Here is an 18,174-nt window from a genome sequence, read left to right as displayed (position 1 = left end):
GTGGTAACTAATTTACTTCTATAAATATTTTACATGTTTTTGAGATTTAAAGGCGATGTTTTACCTCAACTAAACCTGTTTCAAAACTTTTTATAATTTTTTTAAAATATCTTTTACAGAATATCGTATTAATCGAGATCACAAAATCATTGTTTCAAAAAACTTGTGGTCTTTGCGGCCGTTACGATGACATCATCAACAACGATTTTGAAATGACTGATGGAACAGTTGCTAGGGATCCAGTTACATTTGGAAATAGTTGGAAAGTACCACTTGATACTGAGGGTGAGTTCAGTCTTTTCCTTCTCCACAAATCTCCTAAATTATCATTTTTAAAATCTTGCTTCCTTCATTGTTCAATTAATTAATTATTTTTACATTTTGCAAAGGATTCGTGATATTCTGCGACTGTTTACTTGAGTTATTAAGTAACTTTTTACGATTAGTTGACTGATTGTTTAGACAAAGCATTCGTGATGAGTACACTGGAATGGACGACTGTCTGTTGTAATCAAAACACATATATATAAATGTAGAGGGCGACGTTTGTGTTACCGATGTTTTGTGTTCAACAGATTCTAAGATTTATAGTTGTTTAATGTAAGTTTAATCTGTTCAGTGCCGTAGACGAGAAAACTCGTCCAAGCCGATCGGTAACACAGTGCCACGGACGAGTTAATTCGTTCTGAATAATGCCTAACTTCGACGCTAGATCTCAGCACCATACATGCATTTGACCTACTTACAAATTGTTTCACTTTCGATCCAAAATGCTGTCACGAAAAAGATACAAAATGAAGAAGCATTAGAGTTGTATTGTAACAGCTGAAATACTTGGCAGTCAACAGGTTAATATACCGTATCTGGTATTTTGCGGATTACACCTTCCTTCTCTGTGTTGAAGTGTTAAGGGTCTGACAAAGGCCTCAGCACAGAAACCGAAACGTCGTCCACTCAAGCACTTCAGGAACACTTCAAATCTCGTACAATCTGTTCTGAAAAAATCTAATATAACATTTCTACCTTGTTATTTAGGACAAGAATGTAACGATCCGGTGGCTGAAAGGAAATCTTGTCGTTATAACACCGTTACCAACAGAGAACAATCAGAACGAGCCACGGAAAAATGTTTCTCCATTTTTGACAAACGATTTGATTCCTGTCACAAGGTACGTTAGTTGATTAAAATACACGTTTCGCCTTTTAGCAACGTTGTGAATGTTTCTAAATAAGTATAACATCTGGTATATTTTTGAAATCTTTACTCAGAACGTTTTGTTTGTTTAATTGTTTACAAAAAATGAAGGATTTTAGGGTGATAGTGACGACCTCCAAACATCGCTAAGGGTCAACATATGTCATGGCAGAGTTTTGCTCAAACACTGCTAATCAGGCCCAATTAAAACATACACATAAATTATGCTCTAGATTAAGGCCCACACTCTTAGGAAGTTATTTATTCACCTTTTCTCTCCCTCTCCCAAAGTATTTTGTGAAATAGCGCTCCAGCTTCAATAGCTGTTATATGACGTTTATGCAGTTTTTACTATGATTGGGTCTTTATGATTTTCTTCGTATTTCTCATAACGAAACATGACATTAAAAACTCGGTAACAAATGTAAACATGCTGCCATGTTATTTTACTGAGAAGGAAAGGTATTCGAATTAATATAAGTTTTTATTTATAACTTCGGAGATTCAAAGCAAACTCCAAATCTCTCAAAGTGTTATATATAAATTGGAAGAGGAAATTTCATTCTTTTAATAAATGGAACTTTTCTTGTTTGTTTATAGCTTATCGATTCTCAGCTGTACTATGAAGCCTGCCAGGAGGACTGCTGTTCCCAGTCTAACAGTCAGAACTGTGAATGCAGTAGCATGGCTGAATATTTCAGAGAATGTTTCCGGTTAGGTGGCGTACTGAATGAAGCCTGGCGGACAAGAGACAGTTGTCGTAAGTACACAACTTAAACGATGATTTATACTACAGTTAATTGCGTATTCTACAGGGTAGCTCGTAAGTCCCTACCCATCCATATGTTATTATGTTATATTCAATTACGCATGTATTATAAATTTGTTTCTTTTCTTTCAGAGAAATATGGCCAATGTAAGCCCATTTACACTTGAAGAACATGGCGTCGCATAATATTATGCAGCGAGAATGAGGGACAGCACACAGATACATTGGATACATAAGATATATGGATGGGTTGGGACTTACGGGCCACCCTGTATATTGGCTACCTCCCTTCACAGTAATGAAGTCTTTAACTTAAATCAATATTTCACACATACAAAAACTGTAAATAGTTTTGTTTCGCTTTAGCTAATTTTTGGAGGAGTATATTCTTCAAACTTTTTTAAAATTTGGCAGTTGTAATAAATTAGGTTTCTAAGATATTACAGAAGATTTTCAGTCAGACCGAAATACGTTAATTGTCCTACGTGACCAACAAAGATTACTAAAGTCGCTGCCCTGTTCTTTTAAAAAAGAAAGAAAGGTTTGGAAATTACCAGCATGATCGATTTTTTTTTATTATCTAGGAAGATTTCTTGTCCATCTACATGAAAATGATTAGCAACAAAATTCAGGTACATTCTGGATGTTATTTATTTTTTAAAATTAACTGAAGGTCTCGATATTTTATATGATACCCCACACAGTTACACTATTTCCGGCATTTTGCACTGTCGGATTAATGCAAGCACGATGAAATCCCTCAGGTGATTTTCTAGATACTTTAACTTTACCTAGAGCACAGAAATAAATAAAAACGACTCTCCAGACGATACTAAATGCCATTAGTGATTCTTCGTCAACTGATACCGTGCTTTCCTTATTTTATTAAAGCTAACTGGATTTTTGGGCTGGTTGTAACGTCTTTTGGTTGATACGTTTAGAGAGACCAGTCGAATCTTGACAACAGTCAAAAAGCATCAGCCAGCTGTAAGTCTCATCTTGCAAGACTATCAGGTCGTCTTTTCACGGCAGCAATTGACGTTCGTAGCTTTTCTTAATGACAAACGTACTTCTTTCGATTTATACTGTCAATAAGGCCTAATAGCAAATGATCTTGAATAGTTGGGTACAAACACGATTACTGATAACGATGCCTATAGACTGTAACATAATATCACGTTTTTTTGAGGTCTTCCAAGTCAACTATGATATTACTCATGTCCACATTTGTAGTACTCAAACAGTCATTTGACAGATCAGTTTATCTCGTATGTACAAGTAAGACTGGTATTGTACATATGAGGATGTATAGGGGAGTCCCATTAAAGTGGTCAGTCATTGTATATCAGTTGCAACGTATCATTTACTCATAACAATTTTAATTTTTATGGTGAAATTATATTGTATGACATAAAAACAATGAACCAATAAGTCAAGTTTTTCCCACCTATAGCCGTTACATGTGAAAATGGAAAAGAATACCAACAATGTGGTTCAGCATGTGAAAGAACCTGTCAGAACCCTGAACCTCCTTGCTCCCAAGATTGGTGTGTCGATGGCTGTCACTGCCCAAGTGGGAAGGTGCTTAATAAGGGACGATGTATTTCTCAGGAAGAATGTCCCTGTGATCACCAGGGTCGAGAATACGCTAGTGGAGAAAAGATGCAGCAGGACTGTAATACATGGTATGGAAGTTGTTTTTTATAGTTACTAATTCGTTATAAAATGGTTCCGACAATCCTGATGAGTTAGCTTGAATGAAGTGATTTAGAATTAAAATACATGTTATTCTCTCGAAATATACATTTCTGTGGTTAGGTTTATAACATTTTCAGTGCCAATACATTGCAAATTAATCAGAAATATGGCTCTAGAATTAAAATTGATAGTTTGGTTTTTCTCTTCTAAATATACATTTCTGTCGTCATTTTTCCAATAGTTTCGGTACTATTGCAATTTAAGATAACCAGAGTTAAATCCTCTAGAATTAAAGTGATTTTTTTCTCTCTAAACGTACATTTATCTAGTAATTTCTGTCACAATTTCAGTACTTTTACCTATATTCCATAAACTTCAGGGAATAATTTTTTTTTTTTTCAGTGTGAATCTTCTTTGTCCGTAAAACAAATTCTAACATTCGAAAGTTTCCTTTGTTTCACAGTTTATGTCAGGGTGGTCAATGGATATGTACAAAAGACATTTGTCCTGCGTTATGCTCCGTCACTGGTTCTTTCCATTATTCTACTTTTGATGGTAAACGCTACGATTTTAAAGGCACTTGCTCCTATTACTTAGTTTACAATGACAACTTTACTATTCAAGAAGACAACTTAGCCTGCACAGGAGACATGGCTGCTCGTAACTTAAGAAGAGAGAAAGGAAACTCTTTTTTCTCCTGCATGAAATCTGTGAACATACGCTCTCCAGAGGGCACTGTTGTAAAGCTAAAACAAAACTTAGAGGTAAGACAAATTTTAATTTGTATGTTTGTTTGTTTTTTAAAATTTCACGCAAAGCTACTCGAGGGTTCTCTGCGCTAGCCGTTCCTAATTTAGCAGTGTAAGACTAGAGGGAAGGCAGCTAGTCATCAACACCCACCGCCAACTCTTGGGCTGCTCTTTTACCAACGAATAATGGGATTGAACGTCACAATATAACGCTCCCACGGCTGAAAGGGCGAGCATGTTTAGTGCGACTCTGATTCGAACCCGCGACCCTCAGATTACGATTCGAACGCCTTAACCCACCTGGTCATGCCGTGCAAATTTGTGTGCATTCCTCCTTCTGCACATTTATTTTAGCAACGTAAAGTGTAGTAGTTAGTGCCATCTGATGGTAATTTTCGTAAAAACTATCAATACATACAAAAAAATAATAATTATGGAGGCAAATTGAAATGAAATTTCAGTGACTACGAAAGCATTTATTTGACAATAAAAATACCCTAACATCTCATGTTATATGTTACATGTTACTCATGTTACAAGAATACTCTCTAAACTATTAAACATCGAGACACAAAAATAATAATACATTATATTATATAAACTTAGCTGCACGCGCACGCTTATAAACACACGCATATGTTATTTGTTAGACAGAAAAAAGAAACTTATCCCTGACAACTTATTTAATTTAACCCTCTAAAGATATAAAACGTGACACAAAATAATTTGACAAGTCAAACTTGTGGTATTATACGTAAAACAAAGTTAAACTATTATGAAAAGGAAATGTCAACAATTCCCTTGTTATCTAAATTAGACATCTGATTGAGAGAAACATAAATTATTGGTTATTCAGCTCGTGCTATGTATATATACGTATATAGTATTCGTACACACAAAAAAGGACACTTAGGTGTTTTGCTACTTGTTAAAAAACCATTAGAGGAGCCTTCGATCTACATCACACCTGACATGAAAATGTAACTAGAGTGCTTGACTCGTAATCTGAGGGTCGCGGGTTCGAATCCCCGTCACACGAAAACATGCTTGCCCTTTTAGCCGTGGGGGCGTTACTATGTTTCAGTCAATCTCACTATTCAGTGGTAAAAGATTAACCCAAGAGTTGTCGGTGGGTGATGATGACTAGCTGCCGTATCTCTAGCCTTAACCTGCTAAATTAGGGACGGCTAGCGCAGATAGCCCTCGTGTAGCTTTGAGCGAAATTCAACACAAACAATCGAACGACATACTGATTTGGACTAGTTAATTAAAAAGGTCTCACAGTGTTTTCAGCAGAATGTGGAACTGCATTCAATTTCTATTATCTTATAAGCGTGGCTAAAGAAAAATTTATAATAATATGTCAACCACATTACAACTCATATATTCAACGCTGAGGAACTTTCTCCCAATAACAAGGCTCATCAGCCCATCTGAGATACGGCAGTGGTTGAGATGGTTTTCAAATCAAGCTGCCTGAATGAAACTGAGATGGTGTGAATTAGATAAAGTTGATAAAGTGTAATTTTTATGTTTTGAATGAATAACGATTGATAACACAATATTATATACGTATTTTAACAAACTTGTTTAACGTTATTAGTATTTCAACTTTAATTAACTTTAAGCTTTATTCAGAAGAACTGGTGAGCCCGTAACCCAGTATAATTGTTCACGAATCGAGTCAAACAGTCCAACAATGTCAATTCTGCCTAATTGCAATCGTATGGTACTTACTCCTAATTTAAATCAAATGTTCGCAGCCGCAATTAGCTACCCATTAAATTGCATTTCTCTCATATCGAGGCACAAAACGACTTCCCCATAATGGTAGCAACATCAAAATAAGAACATGTGTAGCAATGGTTCTTTTTCAGACGAGTTCTGGTTCACCGTGCAGCCAGAAAATACGTGTATACTATTCTGTAAATAATTTAAAACTTCCAATTTCATACATAAAGGTGACACACCTAGTTGGGTCTGACTGAAGCATGATTTTAGAAGAAACAGGCAGTGGTAGATATATCAGTGTTTACATAATGGTACTCTTTATTTCACACATTACAGGGCCTTTATATTTTGACCCTTTACGTTACCGTTTATTGACCCTTGCTCTGACTTCAATCTAATAAATAATAATGTCCACCACACCGTGATACACTTGTCAGGAAATTTCTTGAAGAAAAAAGAAACTGGAAAAATGGAGTGGTCTGGATGCGCACTGGTATGTCAAGTGCCTTTAGACAGAAAGAATGTTATGTAAACAGCGCGTTCTAAGAAACGTTCAAGGGTATTTTAGAATCATAACTACACTCTGATATTGATCGTGAAACATTGGTAACAGATTTTGCTTTGTGTTAGTGATAACTGTACTCATCGAAGTGAAATGTCGTAGAACGTAAAAGTACGAAACTGTCTTTGTTACACATGAATATATATACACAGTCTGTACTGAATGTTCGGTTGTTTGCATTCTAAATCACATAAGACTCGAAATCACATTATTTGCATAAAAAATGAACTGATAAGATGGCTAGCGTTATTATATAACAATTATTCTGCCCTATCGCAGTTCAAGTATTACGGACTGTAATTTTAATTCAGTTATTTTGTGTGATGAATATTATTTGGAATTTTATATTTATTTCAACTTCAGCTAAGCCTAGACTTATAAACAGTTTGTTCACGACATTAACGTCTACAGCGGTACTTCTCCAAAGAATAAAACTCGGTATTTCACTTAGATAACAAAGGGTTATTTCTGTATATTTAGGTTATTGTAAATGGAGAAGACATCACGTTCTTACCGCTCACTGCCCCTGGTATCTTTGTAACACGTATCTCTGCTCAATATCTCCAGGTAAGTGTTCTGTTTTGCCTTTCGAGAGAAAATTCAAATATAATAGTTATAAATTAGCAGAATTAATAGTTTTGTAACTTAATTATGGTTTCTCTAATAACGTTTGGTGAAAACTCACGGATAATGATGTTTTAAATTATTAATTTAAGAAATCATACAGTAATAGAATGACACTTCCTCGTTGGAGGTAAGATGATATAAACAATGCTGTCTAAGATGTATTTCTTCCAAACGTGTTTTAGAACGCTAAAAATTTGGTTTAGACACCTGTCGTGGTTACAACCCAGATAGCCCATTGTGTAACTTTGTGCTTATTAATAAATAAAGAACACAACATCTTGCTGTTCGAAAATTAAGTCAAATCATAAACGATTTAGCCTCGTGCAAATGTATCCTCCATGTGGCTTATTAGTAAATTTGTTTGTTTATTTTAGAACAAAGCCACATTGAACTATCTGCTGATCTCAGTGTTTTAAGTCTGCAGACTAGCGATAAGTCAACGGCTTTATAACGCTAAAAGTTTAGTTTCGATACCCATAATGCACACAGCATAAATAGCCCACTGTGTAGCTTTATATTTTATAACAAACAGACAAACTCACCACATATAATGTTGGAATCCGAGACACCCGAAATATTTGTCAAATAACACAGCGTCATCTATCGACTCTTTCAGTTCCTTCCTAGAAACGTTTCTTTCCGTTTAATATCTCTATGTATGTGTTTGTGAATTTGTGCAGTTAATAGTAAATATTTGTATTTTTTAACACTTTTGTCAGGTTTAACAAAAACACTCTCATTTTTTTTCGAAAACGGTTAATTTTTTTTTTTTAAGTGTTACATTGTTTGCGATGGGAAAATGTTCGATCAAAATATTCCAGGTAGATTTAGCATAATGCTTTGATAATTGTGTGAGAAACGGACATTCTAAGCTTATGTTGAGATATCTGTCATTTTTTACTCTCTCTAAATATTGCTGTATTCTTCTATATTGGAATTATCTTCTCAGTGACTCCCCAAAATCAAATTTATTTGTCCTTGGGTCAGGTGTGGCCTAGTGGCTATGTATCTGACCTGTGAATCCGAAGATTTAGGGTTCATAGCTCATTGCCATTAAAATGTGCTACGCACTTTGGGTTCCATAGTGCACTTTAAGAATGTCGGTCAACTCTCGCTATTCGGCCGAAAAAAGGGCGAGCGGAGGGTACATTTAATTAGCTGCCTTCACTACTCGCAAAATCAATTGTTTGTTCACGCTTATAAAAATCGTTCGTTAACATCTAATAGAAATATAAATATTAAGACACATTTGTAATGTTTAATTACAATCACTAATTTTTTTTTTCAGTTTTCTTATTTATTCGCCAAACACGTAATGAAATTATAATATTTTGTTATATAACTGGGTATTTTTTTTTTTAAAAGTGGGCCTAACATGGCCTGGTAGATAAGACACGCGACTCGTAATCCGAGTATCGCGAGTTCGAATCCCTGTCACACCAAACATGCTTGCTCTTTCAGCCGTGGGGCATTATAATGTGACGGTCAATCCCACTATTCGTTGGTAAAAGAGTAGCACAAGAGTTGGAGGTGATGACCAGCTGCCTTCCCTCTAGTCTTACACTGCTAAATTAGGGACGGTTATCGCAGATAGCCCTCGTGTAGCTATGCGCGAAATTAAAAAACAACAACAAATTATTTGAAAGCTAAGAACGAGAAGGAGAAATAATTAAGATAAAATAAAGTGATGTGCGTGTGTGTATAAACTGTGGGAGAATCTGTTTGTTTTTATTTTATTTTTCAGGCTAAACTTTCCAATGGACTTTCCGTATACTGGGATGGCAAACGACGAATTTATATTGAAGCTCCCCCTGCACTTTATGGCCAAACTGAAGGGTTTTGTGGTACTTTCAACCGTAATCAAGCTGACGACTTTTTGACACGAGAGGGCGATAAAGAAACAAATCCTGTTGACTTTGGGAACAAGTGGAAGGTGAAAGAAGATTGCCCTGATTCGTTTCATGGAGACGAAACAATGTCACCTTGTGATGGAAATCAACAGAGGCAAGCGATTGGAGAGGCTCTGTGTGAGCAGATGGTGGAAGACATCTTTAAATGTTAGTAACTTTGTCTTTTATTGGCAGTCCTTAACTTTGCCTCGGACGACCAGATAATTAAATGTAAACTTAAATGTTTCTTAAGATTTTCTTAAAACTAATTTACTGAAACTTTACGGTACTAATTTACGTTCCAACAAACCACTTACATTACTACATTAATCAACAAAACAGAAGATTATAATTACTTAGAACTTGTCATGTAACGAACACAGACGAAGCGTAGTGTCACAGCCGTGAAGCAGGAATGTCCGGCAACACAATTATATATGTCAATTTCCAGTCACGTGAAACTATTAAAATGATTTAACACGTCATCTATTAGATGTTCTGAATAAAGAGAATTATTTATTGCACGTTAAACATTTCATTCTAAGCTACCGTGGGCGAGAAAAGGATGGTGTTTTAGGCTGTGTATTATAAGATCCACCAGGGTTCGCACTGCACATTCATCTGTAAGAGTGTCATAAGAGTTACAGTCAATTTCGTTATTCGCATCAAAGCCCTTTTGAGGGCTGATGGTGCCTTTCCCGTCGTCAGTAGTTCAAAATTATAAACAATTATATCTGAATTCTAAGGGTCTCTATGTGCGCTGAAATCGTTGTATTCACGACTGAGTAGACCTTTTTCCAAAGTTTCTTTTGTCGTATTACATTTTTTTAAAGTGTAAATTATCTCGTGTGTTTTGTATAAGTTTAACAATTGCGAATACAAATTAATTCAGAATTCAGAGACAGTCTCTAGCTCAAATCACGAAGTTAATTTCAGTTCCTTTAGAAGTAAGTCGGGATTTAATATTCCAAAGAGAGATGTAATTCATTTGTAGGCTTAATCGTATACGTTGCTTTTCTTTACAAACAGCTTGTCATCAGCATGTCGCTGTTGCCCCGTATTATGAAATGTGTTTATACGATGTCTGTGCTTGTGAAGAAGAACTGGAAAGCTGCGCATGCTCAGCTATAGCACATTACGCCGAAGCGTGCAGCCGACAAAAGATTCTCGTGAACTGGAGACCTCACATGCCGGAGTGTGGTATGTAATTAATACAATATTTAACACACTTTTCACACTTCTATTTGTATCTTATAAAACAATGTCTGTACTTAATCAAATGTTGGTCATTAAACATCAAACCCTAAGAAGTAATTAGGAGATGAAGTTGTTTTTTCTCTCCATTTCAAGAAAGTTTATTTTTCTGAAAGTAAAATGTGTATACACTTGTGACCCCTGTAGCGGCTCCTTTATATAGTCCGAACAAGTTCGTGATAGAACTGTATTAATAACGTCGCTAGATAACAAACATTAATATCTAGTTTTCAAAAAATAGAAGTTTCTAATTATTTCACGTGATACTGTTTCACGTGCCATTTCTCTTATTTTCGAAGGTAACTATAATGATTATAGAACTCAATTTTAGTCGCGACTGATCGGCTCATAGAACAGATCTGAGTTGTTTTCCAAATACGCATTATTAGCTCACAGATCCGATGTATTTCAGGTTTAATTTCAGTTTTGGACTCAACACTTTCGAGTGATGTATTTCATCACATCCAAGGTCTCATAGACTGATTTATTCTAAACCTACTTATAAGAACTTTAATTTGAGGGACAAGTGGAATAAATCATAACACGGTTCACACGTATATCTGAGAATCTGTCCGTTGGAATGTGGTTAACAGACGTAACAAGGGACAGGTAGAATCAATCATAACACACGTAACAAGGGACAGATAGAATCAATCATAACACACGTAGCAAGGGACAAGTGGAATCAATCATAACACGGTTCACTCGTATATCTGAGAATCTGTCCGTTTGGCGTTGTATGTGTGTTTTTCTTATAGCAAAGCCACATCGGGCTATCAGCTGAGCCCACCGAGAAGAATCGAACCCTTGATTTTAACGTAAATCCGAAGACTTACCGCTGTAAGAGCGGGGGGGGGACGTTTGGCGTCGTAAACATGAATATGGTGAAGCAAATATTTAATAATATTTCTGAATTTTCACTTTGAGTTGGCACCTTATTACTAGATACTTGTATTTTCCTGATGTACCTTATTACTAGATACCTTGTATTGTCCTGATGTTCCTTGTTATTAGATACCTTGTATTGTCCTGATGTTCCTTATTACTAGATACCTTGTATTGTCCTGATGTTCCTTGTTACTAGATACCTTCTATTGTTCTGATGTACCTTGTTACTAGATACCTTGTATTGTCCTAATGTTCCTTGTTACTAGGTGCCTTGAATTGTCCTGATGTACCTTGTTACTAGATACCTTGTACTGTCCTGATGTTCCTTGTTACTAGATACCTTGTATTGTCCTGATGTTCCTTGTTACTAGATACCTTCTATTGTTCTGATGTACCTTGTTACTAGATACCTTGTATTGTCCTAATGTTCCTTGTTACTAGGTGCCTTGAATTGTCTTGATGTTCCTTATTACTAGATACCTTGTATTGTCCTGATGTTCCTTGTTACTAGATACCTTCTATTGTCCTGATGTACCTTGTTACTAGATACCTTGTATTGTCCTAATGTTCCTTGTTACTAGGTGCCTTGAATTGTCCTGATGTACCTTGTTACTAGATACCTTGTACTGTCCTGATGTTCCTTGTTACTAGATACCTTGTATTGTCCTGATGTACCTTGTTACTAGATACCTTGTATTGTCCTGATGTACCTTGTTACTAGATACCTTGTATTGTCCTGATGTACCTTGTTACTAGATACTTGTATTTTCCTGATGTACCTTATTACTAGATACCTTGTATTGTCCTGATGTTCCTTGTTATTAGATTCCTTGTATTGTCTTGATGTTCCTTATTACTAGATACCTTGTATTGTCCTGATGTTCCTTGTTACTAGATACCTTCTATTGTCCTGATGTACCTTGTTACTAGATACCTTGTATTGTCCTAATGTTCCTTGTTACTAGGTGCCTTGAATTGTCCTGATGTACCTTGTTACTAGATACCTTGTACTGTCCTGATGTTCCTTGTTACTAGATACCTTGTATTGTCCTGATGTACCTTGTTACTAGATACCTTGTATTGTCCTGATGTACCTTGTTACTAGATACCTTGTATTGTCCTGATGTACCTTGTTACTAGATACCTTGTATTGTCCTTATGCTCCTTGTTACTTTGAAGTCTTGACCTTGTATTGTCCTGATGTTTTACAATTCACTTAAATACAAAGGTTTATATATAATGCTAATAGCACTTTCTGTGTTCAAAAAGCAAAATAAAAGAATATTAAAAATATTTATTTTTCACTTCTCCAAATATTAATTTACATTTCTGAGATCAGCATAAAAAGGTACATTGAATTTATTTTATATCAGAATGCGGTGCAGGAAACAGAAAATGCCCAACCAACCTTTAAAAATTATAATTTTAGGCTAACAGTTTCTTGTTTTAGAGCAAAGCAACATTGAGCTATCTATTGTGTCCAAATAAGTAAACTTATCGCTATTTCACCGGGAGATTTTGACCAAAAGTAAACAAAATATAATTTGTCTATATTTTCTTGCATGAAATTTTTAAAAAAGCTATCTTCTAGGCATGTTGATATATTCAAAGACATACTTTACTATTAACAAATTTCTATTATTTTAAAGTTATTCTTGCTTCCACAACAAAGTTCGTTTACAGGAACAACTTTTTATGGTCTGTCCCAAAACATATCCTTCTACAAATTTTATTTGAAATGCTTATCTCTAGATGTTTTTATTGTTCTAAATTCCTCTGATGTGTGTGTTTGTTTTTCTTATAGCAAAGCCACATCAGGCTACCTGCTGAGCCCACCGAAGGGAATTGAACCCCTGATTTTAGCGTTGTAAATCTGTAAACATGCCTCTGCACTGATGTGAAACGTGTATCAAATACTTAGTAATTTCATGGCAGGGTTTTGAGGTTTTCACGAGAGCCATTTTCTTTTAACAGAAATATCAAAACCACTCTGTTGAGGTTGAAAAATAACTTTTAATATATTCGATACACTAAATGTTTCATTAAAACCATCGACAACTTTATTGAAATCAAATTTATCGATTAATGTATTATAACTGTCCCACCACTAAGTTTTTGAACTTGCAACGCTAGAATCCGAAGTTCAATTTCCACAATGGATACATCAAATAGCAAAATGTTTATTTGTTATTTTCATTGCTGAGCATTTTGCAGAGGGGGATACTTGTATAAACACATTTAAAACATTTAAGCTATTATCATACCTAATAAAATATTTATGAAAAATTGTTTTATCTTGAAAATATAACCAAAATAAAACATGTATTTGGAAACAGGATTTAATAGTGTTGTGTAGTGTATTTTATTAATTGTGCAAAGTAAGTGGGATAATTTTAATTTAACTTGGAGAGAATGAGAAGTGATTCTTAATACCATATTTAAATCGTTGCTTTATATTCTTTCTTTACATTTTCGCTGGAAGCTTTTAAACACATTGAAATTAAATTAACACCAGAAGTGTTATTTATAACACGTATAATATTCAATTCTAATGTCGTGCAGGGTTCCACTGTACGGGAGGACAGATTTATCAAGTGTGTGGACGAAGTTGTGAGTACACCTGCTCTCAGATAGCTATCCAGACAGAGTGTAGTGACCGTTGTGTGGAGGGCTGTGCATGTCCGCAAGGGATGTCTTTAGATGCCAACGGTATCTGTATGTCCCTGTCTTCTTGTCCATGTGTCCACAATGGGAGAGAATACACACCTGGATTCCAACAGTTGAGGGGTGGGCGGATGTGGTAGGTTGATAATCCGGATACTTTCAAGTTTCTGGATATTGAATATAAAATTATTTATACTGTCTTGACATGAACATAGTATACTTTGTGTTAGAAAACGTGTTAAGCATCTAATTAGATGAGATTTATTATTAACATCGGATGAAGAAGAGCTGGTCCAGTCCCAAATTCCTTATCAAAGTACTTTATTTTAAAATATTTGAGATGTTATTCCATTAGAATTTTATCTAGATAAACCTTTATAGTAGTTCGAAATACGGTCATTTACTCTAAACCATTAGTAGTTTTAAACTTATCCTGAATACATACAAACAGATTATTGTTGTATACGTGAACAACGCCTATTCTTGCTAGGGATTTCAGATATGATCGTTTTCTTTAACCTTCTGATACAGATAATTTATCCTCTAATTAGTCCCAAACCTGATAATTTACTGTATCTTTCTTTTAGTTACCCAACTTGTAATTTCGTTAATCCTTCTGGTAGTTTCAGACATGATCATTTTCTTTATTCTTCTGGTAGTTTCAGACATGGTCATTTCCTTTATTTTTCTGGTAGTTTCAGACATGATCATTTCTTTCATTCTTCTGGTAGTTTCAGACATGATCATATCCTTTATTCTTCTGGTAGTTTCAGACATTATTATTTCCTTTATTCTTCTTGTAGTTTCAGACATGATCATTTCTTTCATTCTTCTGGTAGTTTCAGACATTATCATTTCTTTCATTCTTCTGGTAGTTTCAGACATGATCATATCCTTTATTCTTCTGGTAGTTTCAGACATTATCATTTCCTTTATTCTTCGTGTAGTTTCAGACATGATCACGTTGCTAAAGTTGCTAACTTTACTGTGTTTCTCATGCGAACTGGGCCTGGCATGGCCAGCTGGTTTGGACGCTTTTCTCATAATTTGAGGGTCGCAGGTTTGACCCAGAACGCTCATCCTTTCAGCCATGGGAGCGTTATAACGTGACGATCGATCGCACTATTCATTGGTAAAAGAGTAGCCCAAGAGTTGGCGTTGGGTGGTGATATCTAGCTGCCTTCCCTCTAGTTTCACACTGCTAAATTATGGACGGCTAGCGTAGATAGCCTTTGTGCAACTTTGTGCAAAAATTCGAAACAAACAAATGCGAGCTGCGTTTCACCTTTTCTGAGATGTCTCATTTAGTCAAACTCCTTAAGAGCCCACTAATCTACCTCCGTCCCATTGAGCGTAGCTTATCCTGAATCCTTTTCCTGTCTGTGCATCTGGTTCCATACATGAATACCTTTTTACCTGATCCTTCTTCACGATGAATCCAACTATCAATTAACAAACTTGGTTCAAGTTGTTATCGATTGTGCCACTGAAATTGTATTAACTGTGTCATAAGTTAATTAGTTTAATCATAATTAGTATTTTATAAGCAACCTAAAGATATCTCTAAAGGTGATTGTATTTATTATATTATAATAAAGTCAAAACTCTGTCTTGTTTAAAACATAACTCCATTAAAAAAGTCTTAACGGATGTTTTAGATTTAAATACATACATAGAGCTGATACTACGAAATCTGCCACTAAAATTCAAGCAACCTGAGACCTAAGTGATTTGCACAAAACATTTTAACCACTAAGTATGCTTTACCTTTATTTTACGACACACAGTTTTAAGTATTTTGAGTTTTGAAGTCTTGTTCTACTGTAGCCTTTTATGGAAATATTGATTTATTTTTAAATTTTCAACAGTATGAATATATAAAGTTATATCTCATTTCCTCTATTAATAACGACTTACAATTTTAAAGCTCCAATAATAGTTTAAACATCTTATTTAGTCTGTAAAGATGGAAACTGTTATTTATATTTATTGAGCAGTAACATAAACTTCCTGTTTTCTTGTTTTCTTTAGTGAATGTGTTGGTGGACGTTGGGATTGTAGACCGGCTACACCAAATGAATTACTATTGACACCTGCTCCACAGGTTGAACAATCGCTGTGCTCAGCAGCTGACCACAAACATTTTACAGACTGTCTCACAGACTGTCCAGTCACCTGCGCCAACATGCATAACCCACCACAATGTTCTATGGCTGTCTGTAAGCCTGGATGCAGGTAAATTTTATATTGAATTAAAGTAGTGTATCGTTCAATTTTTAAAAAGAGCGCATTTTTACAATATGAAAATAAATGTCACTTGTTATTTTTTCTCAAAAACAGCATGAAATGCTAAAGAAATAATGTTACAGGACAGGTAAAACTAAACATAATTACCATGTTTAAAGATTTTAATGCTTGCAACTGATTGTTTAAATAAAAAAAAATGTGTAGAAACCTTTGAACGATTTTTTTGGTAAGTGAAACCTTGAACCATATACTTTTGAAGTTATACACAAGAACTGAACATTCTAAAACGCGTAAAAATTACACAAATTTCGTGACCTATCCAATGGTAGGCCTGGCACAACCCTAGTGATCATGGCATCCGACACGCAACCTGAGGATCCAGCATGGCCAGGTAGTTAGAGCGCTCGATTCGTAATCTCAGGTTCGCGGATTCGAATCCCTGTTACACCGAACATGCTCGCCGTTCCAGCCGAGGGAGCGTTATATTGTGACAGTCAATTCCAATATTCCTTGGTTAAAAAGTAGCCCAAGAGTTGGCAGTGGGTGGTGATGACTAGCTGCCTTCCCTCTGGTCTAACACTGTTAAATTAGGGACGGCTAGCGTAGATAGCTCTCGTGTAGCTTTGCGCGACATTCAAAACAAACCAAACGAACAAACATATTTCCAGTTAAAAACATCCCAACCACTTACTCTTCAATTTAAAGTGATGTGTATCTTTAGACAGTGATGACATAAATTTTACTTTTTCGTTAAAATATGCAGCACCCTACAATATTTCTTTCAATAAGAAAACATAACATCATATTTTTGTAAATTTAATTTATAAAAGAACAAGGTTCATTCACTTTTAGATCGCCCTCTTTTGGATTGTCCTCTTTTGAAAAGATGAATAACAAATAAAACTTGCTATTTATTGTTACTTTTATTCACATTAGCTTTTCACTGTGGGTGTTTCATACAAAGGCATACTACAATCATAAACAATATAAATGTTTGCATCTACAATCATAAACAATATAAATGTTTGCATCTACAATAATAAACAATGTTTTTTATCTAACCTATACACTAGTTGTGATGATGGATACGTTCTTGACTCCAAAACTGGACTGTGCTTGCGTGCAGAACAATGTCCTTGCCACCATGGTGGACGTAGCTACGGCAACGGGGACATAGTAAAAGTGGATTGTAACACATGGTAAGTTCTTGTGTTATGAAGGCCTTAGACGGGGACACAGTAAAAGTGGATTGTAACACATGGTAAGTTCTTGTGTTATGAAGGCCTCAGACGGGGACACAGTAAAAGTGGATTGTAACACATGGTAAGTTCTTGTGTTATGAAGGCCTTTGACGGGTACATAGTAAAATTGGATTGTAACACATGGTAAGTTCTTGTGTTATGAAGGCCTTTGACGGGGACATAGTAAAATTGGATTTAACACATGGTAAGTTCTTGTGTTATGAAGGCCTTTGACGGGGACATAGTAAAATTGGATTGTAACACATGGTAAGTTCTTGTGTTATGAAGGCCTTTGACGGGGACATAGTAAAATTGGATTGTAACACATGGTAAGTTCTTGTGTTGTGAAGGCCTTAGACGGGGACATAGTAAAATTGGATTGTAACACATGGTAAGTTCTTGTGTTATGAAGGCATTTGAAAAAAAAGAAGGGGTCATTTTCATTAATCATATTTACTTCTGAATAACATGGCGGTAAAATCAGAAACGTATTAAACTTTGGTTATAAGAACTTGTGAGAAAGCATGACTGTTAAAAATGGTGTTGCTGTTATTAATTAGACTTAAATTACTTTAATTTTATAGAACAAAATGGTGATTAGAGATATAGAAAATTCTCTAACTATCAAATGGTGGAATTTGAAAATGTTTTCCAAAGTTT

At 35.3% G+C, this 18,174-nt stretch overlaps 1 protein-coding gene across 2 annotated transcripts in view; it reads left to right on the top strand.

The window, feature by feature from the left end:
• The window catches only part of LOC143256532 (hemocytin-like), a 157,067-nt gene that overhangs the window by 26,290 nt on the left and 112,603 nt on the right, over positions 1–18,174 (top strand). For both annotated transcript variants that reach the window (XM_076513879.1, XM_076513878.1), the window contains exons 14-24: positions 120–285; positions 1,036–1,169; positions 1,796–1,955; positions 3,418–3,649; positions 4,126–4,426; positions 7,185–7,271; positions 9,076–9,388; positions 10,250–10,420; positions 13,925–14,162; positions 16,058–16,261; positions 17,347–17,472. In XM_076513879.1, the coding sequence (XP_076369994.1) occupies positions 120–285; positions 1,036–1,169; positions 1,796–1,955; positions 3,418–3,649; positions 4,126–4,426; positions 7,185–7,271; positions 9,076–9,388; positions 10,250–10,420; positions 13,925–14,162; positions 16,058–16,261; positions 17,347–17,472 (2,132 nt within the window). The remainder of the gene's footprint in view (positions 1–119; positions 286–1,035; positions 1,170–1,795; positions 1,956–3,417; positions 3,650–4,125; positions 4,427–7,184; positions 7,272–9,075; positions 9,389–10,249; positions 10,421–13,924; positions 14,163–16,057; positions 16,262–17,346; positions 17,473–18,174) is intronic.

Source organism: Tachypleus tridentatus, chromosome 7 (genome assembly GCF_004210375.1).
Source record: "Tachypleus tridentatus isolate NWPU-2018 chromosome 7, ASM421037v1, whole genome shotgun sequence".
In the NCBI taxonomy this organism is placed as follows: domain Eukaryota; kingdom Metazoa; phylum Arthropoda; class Merostomata; order Xiphosura; family Limulidae; genus Tachypleus; species Tachypleus tridentatus.
This window is presented reverse-complemented; position numbering and strand designations above follow the sequence as displayed.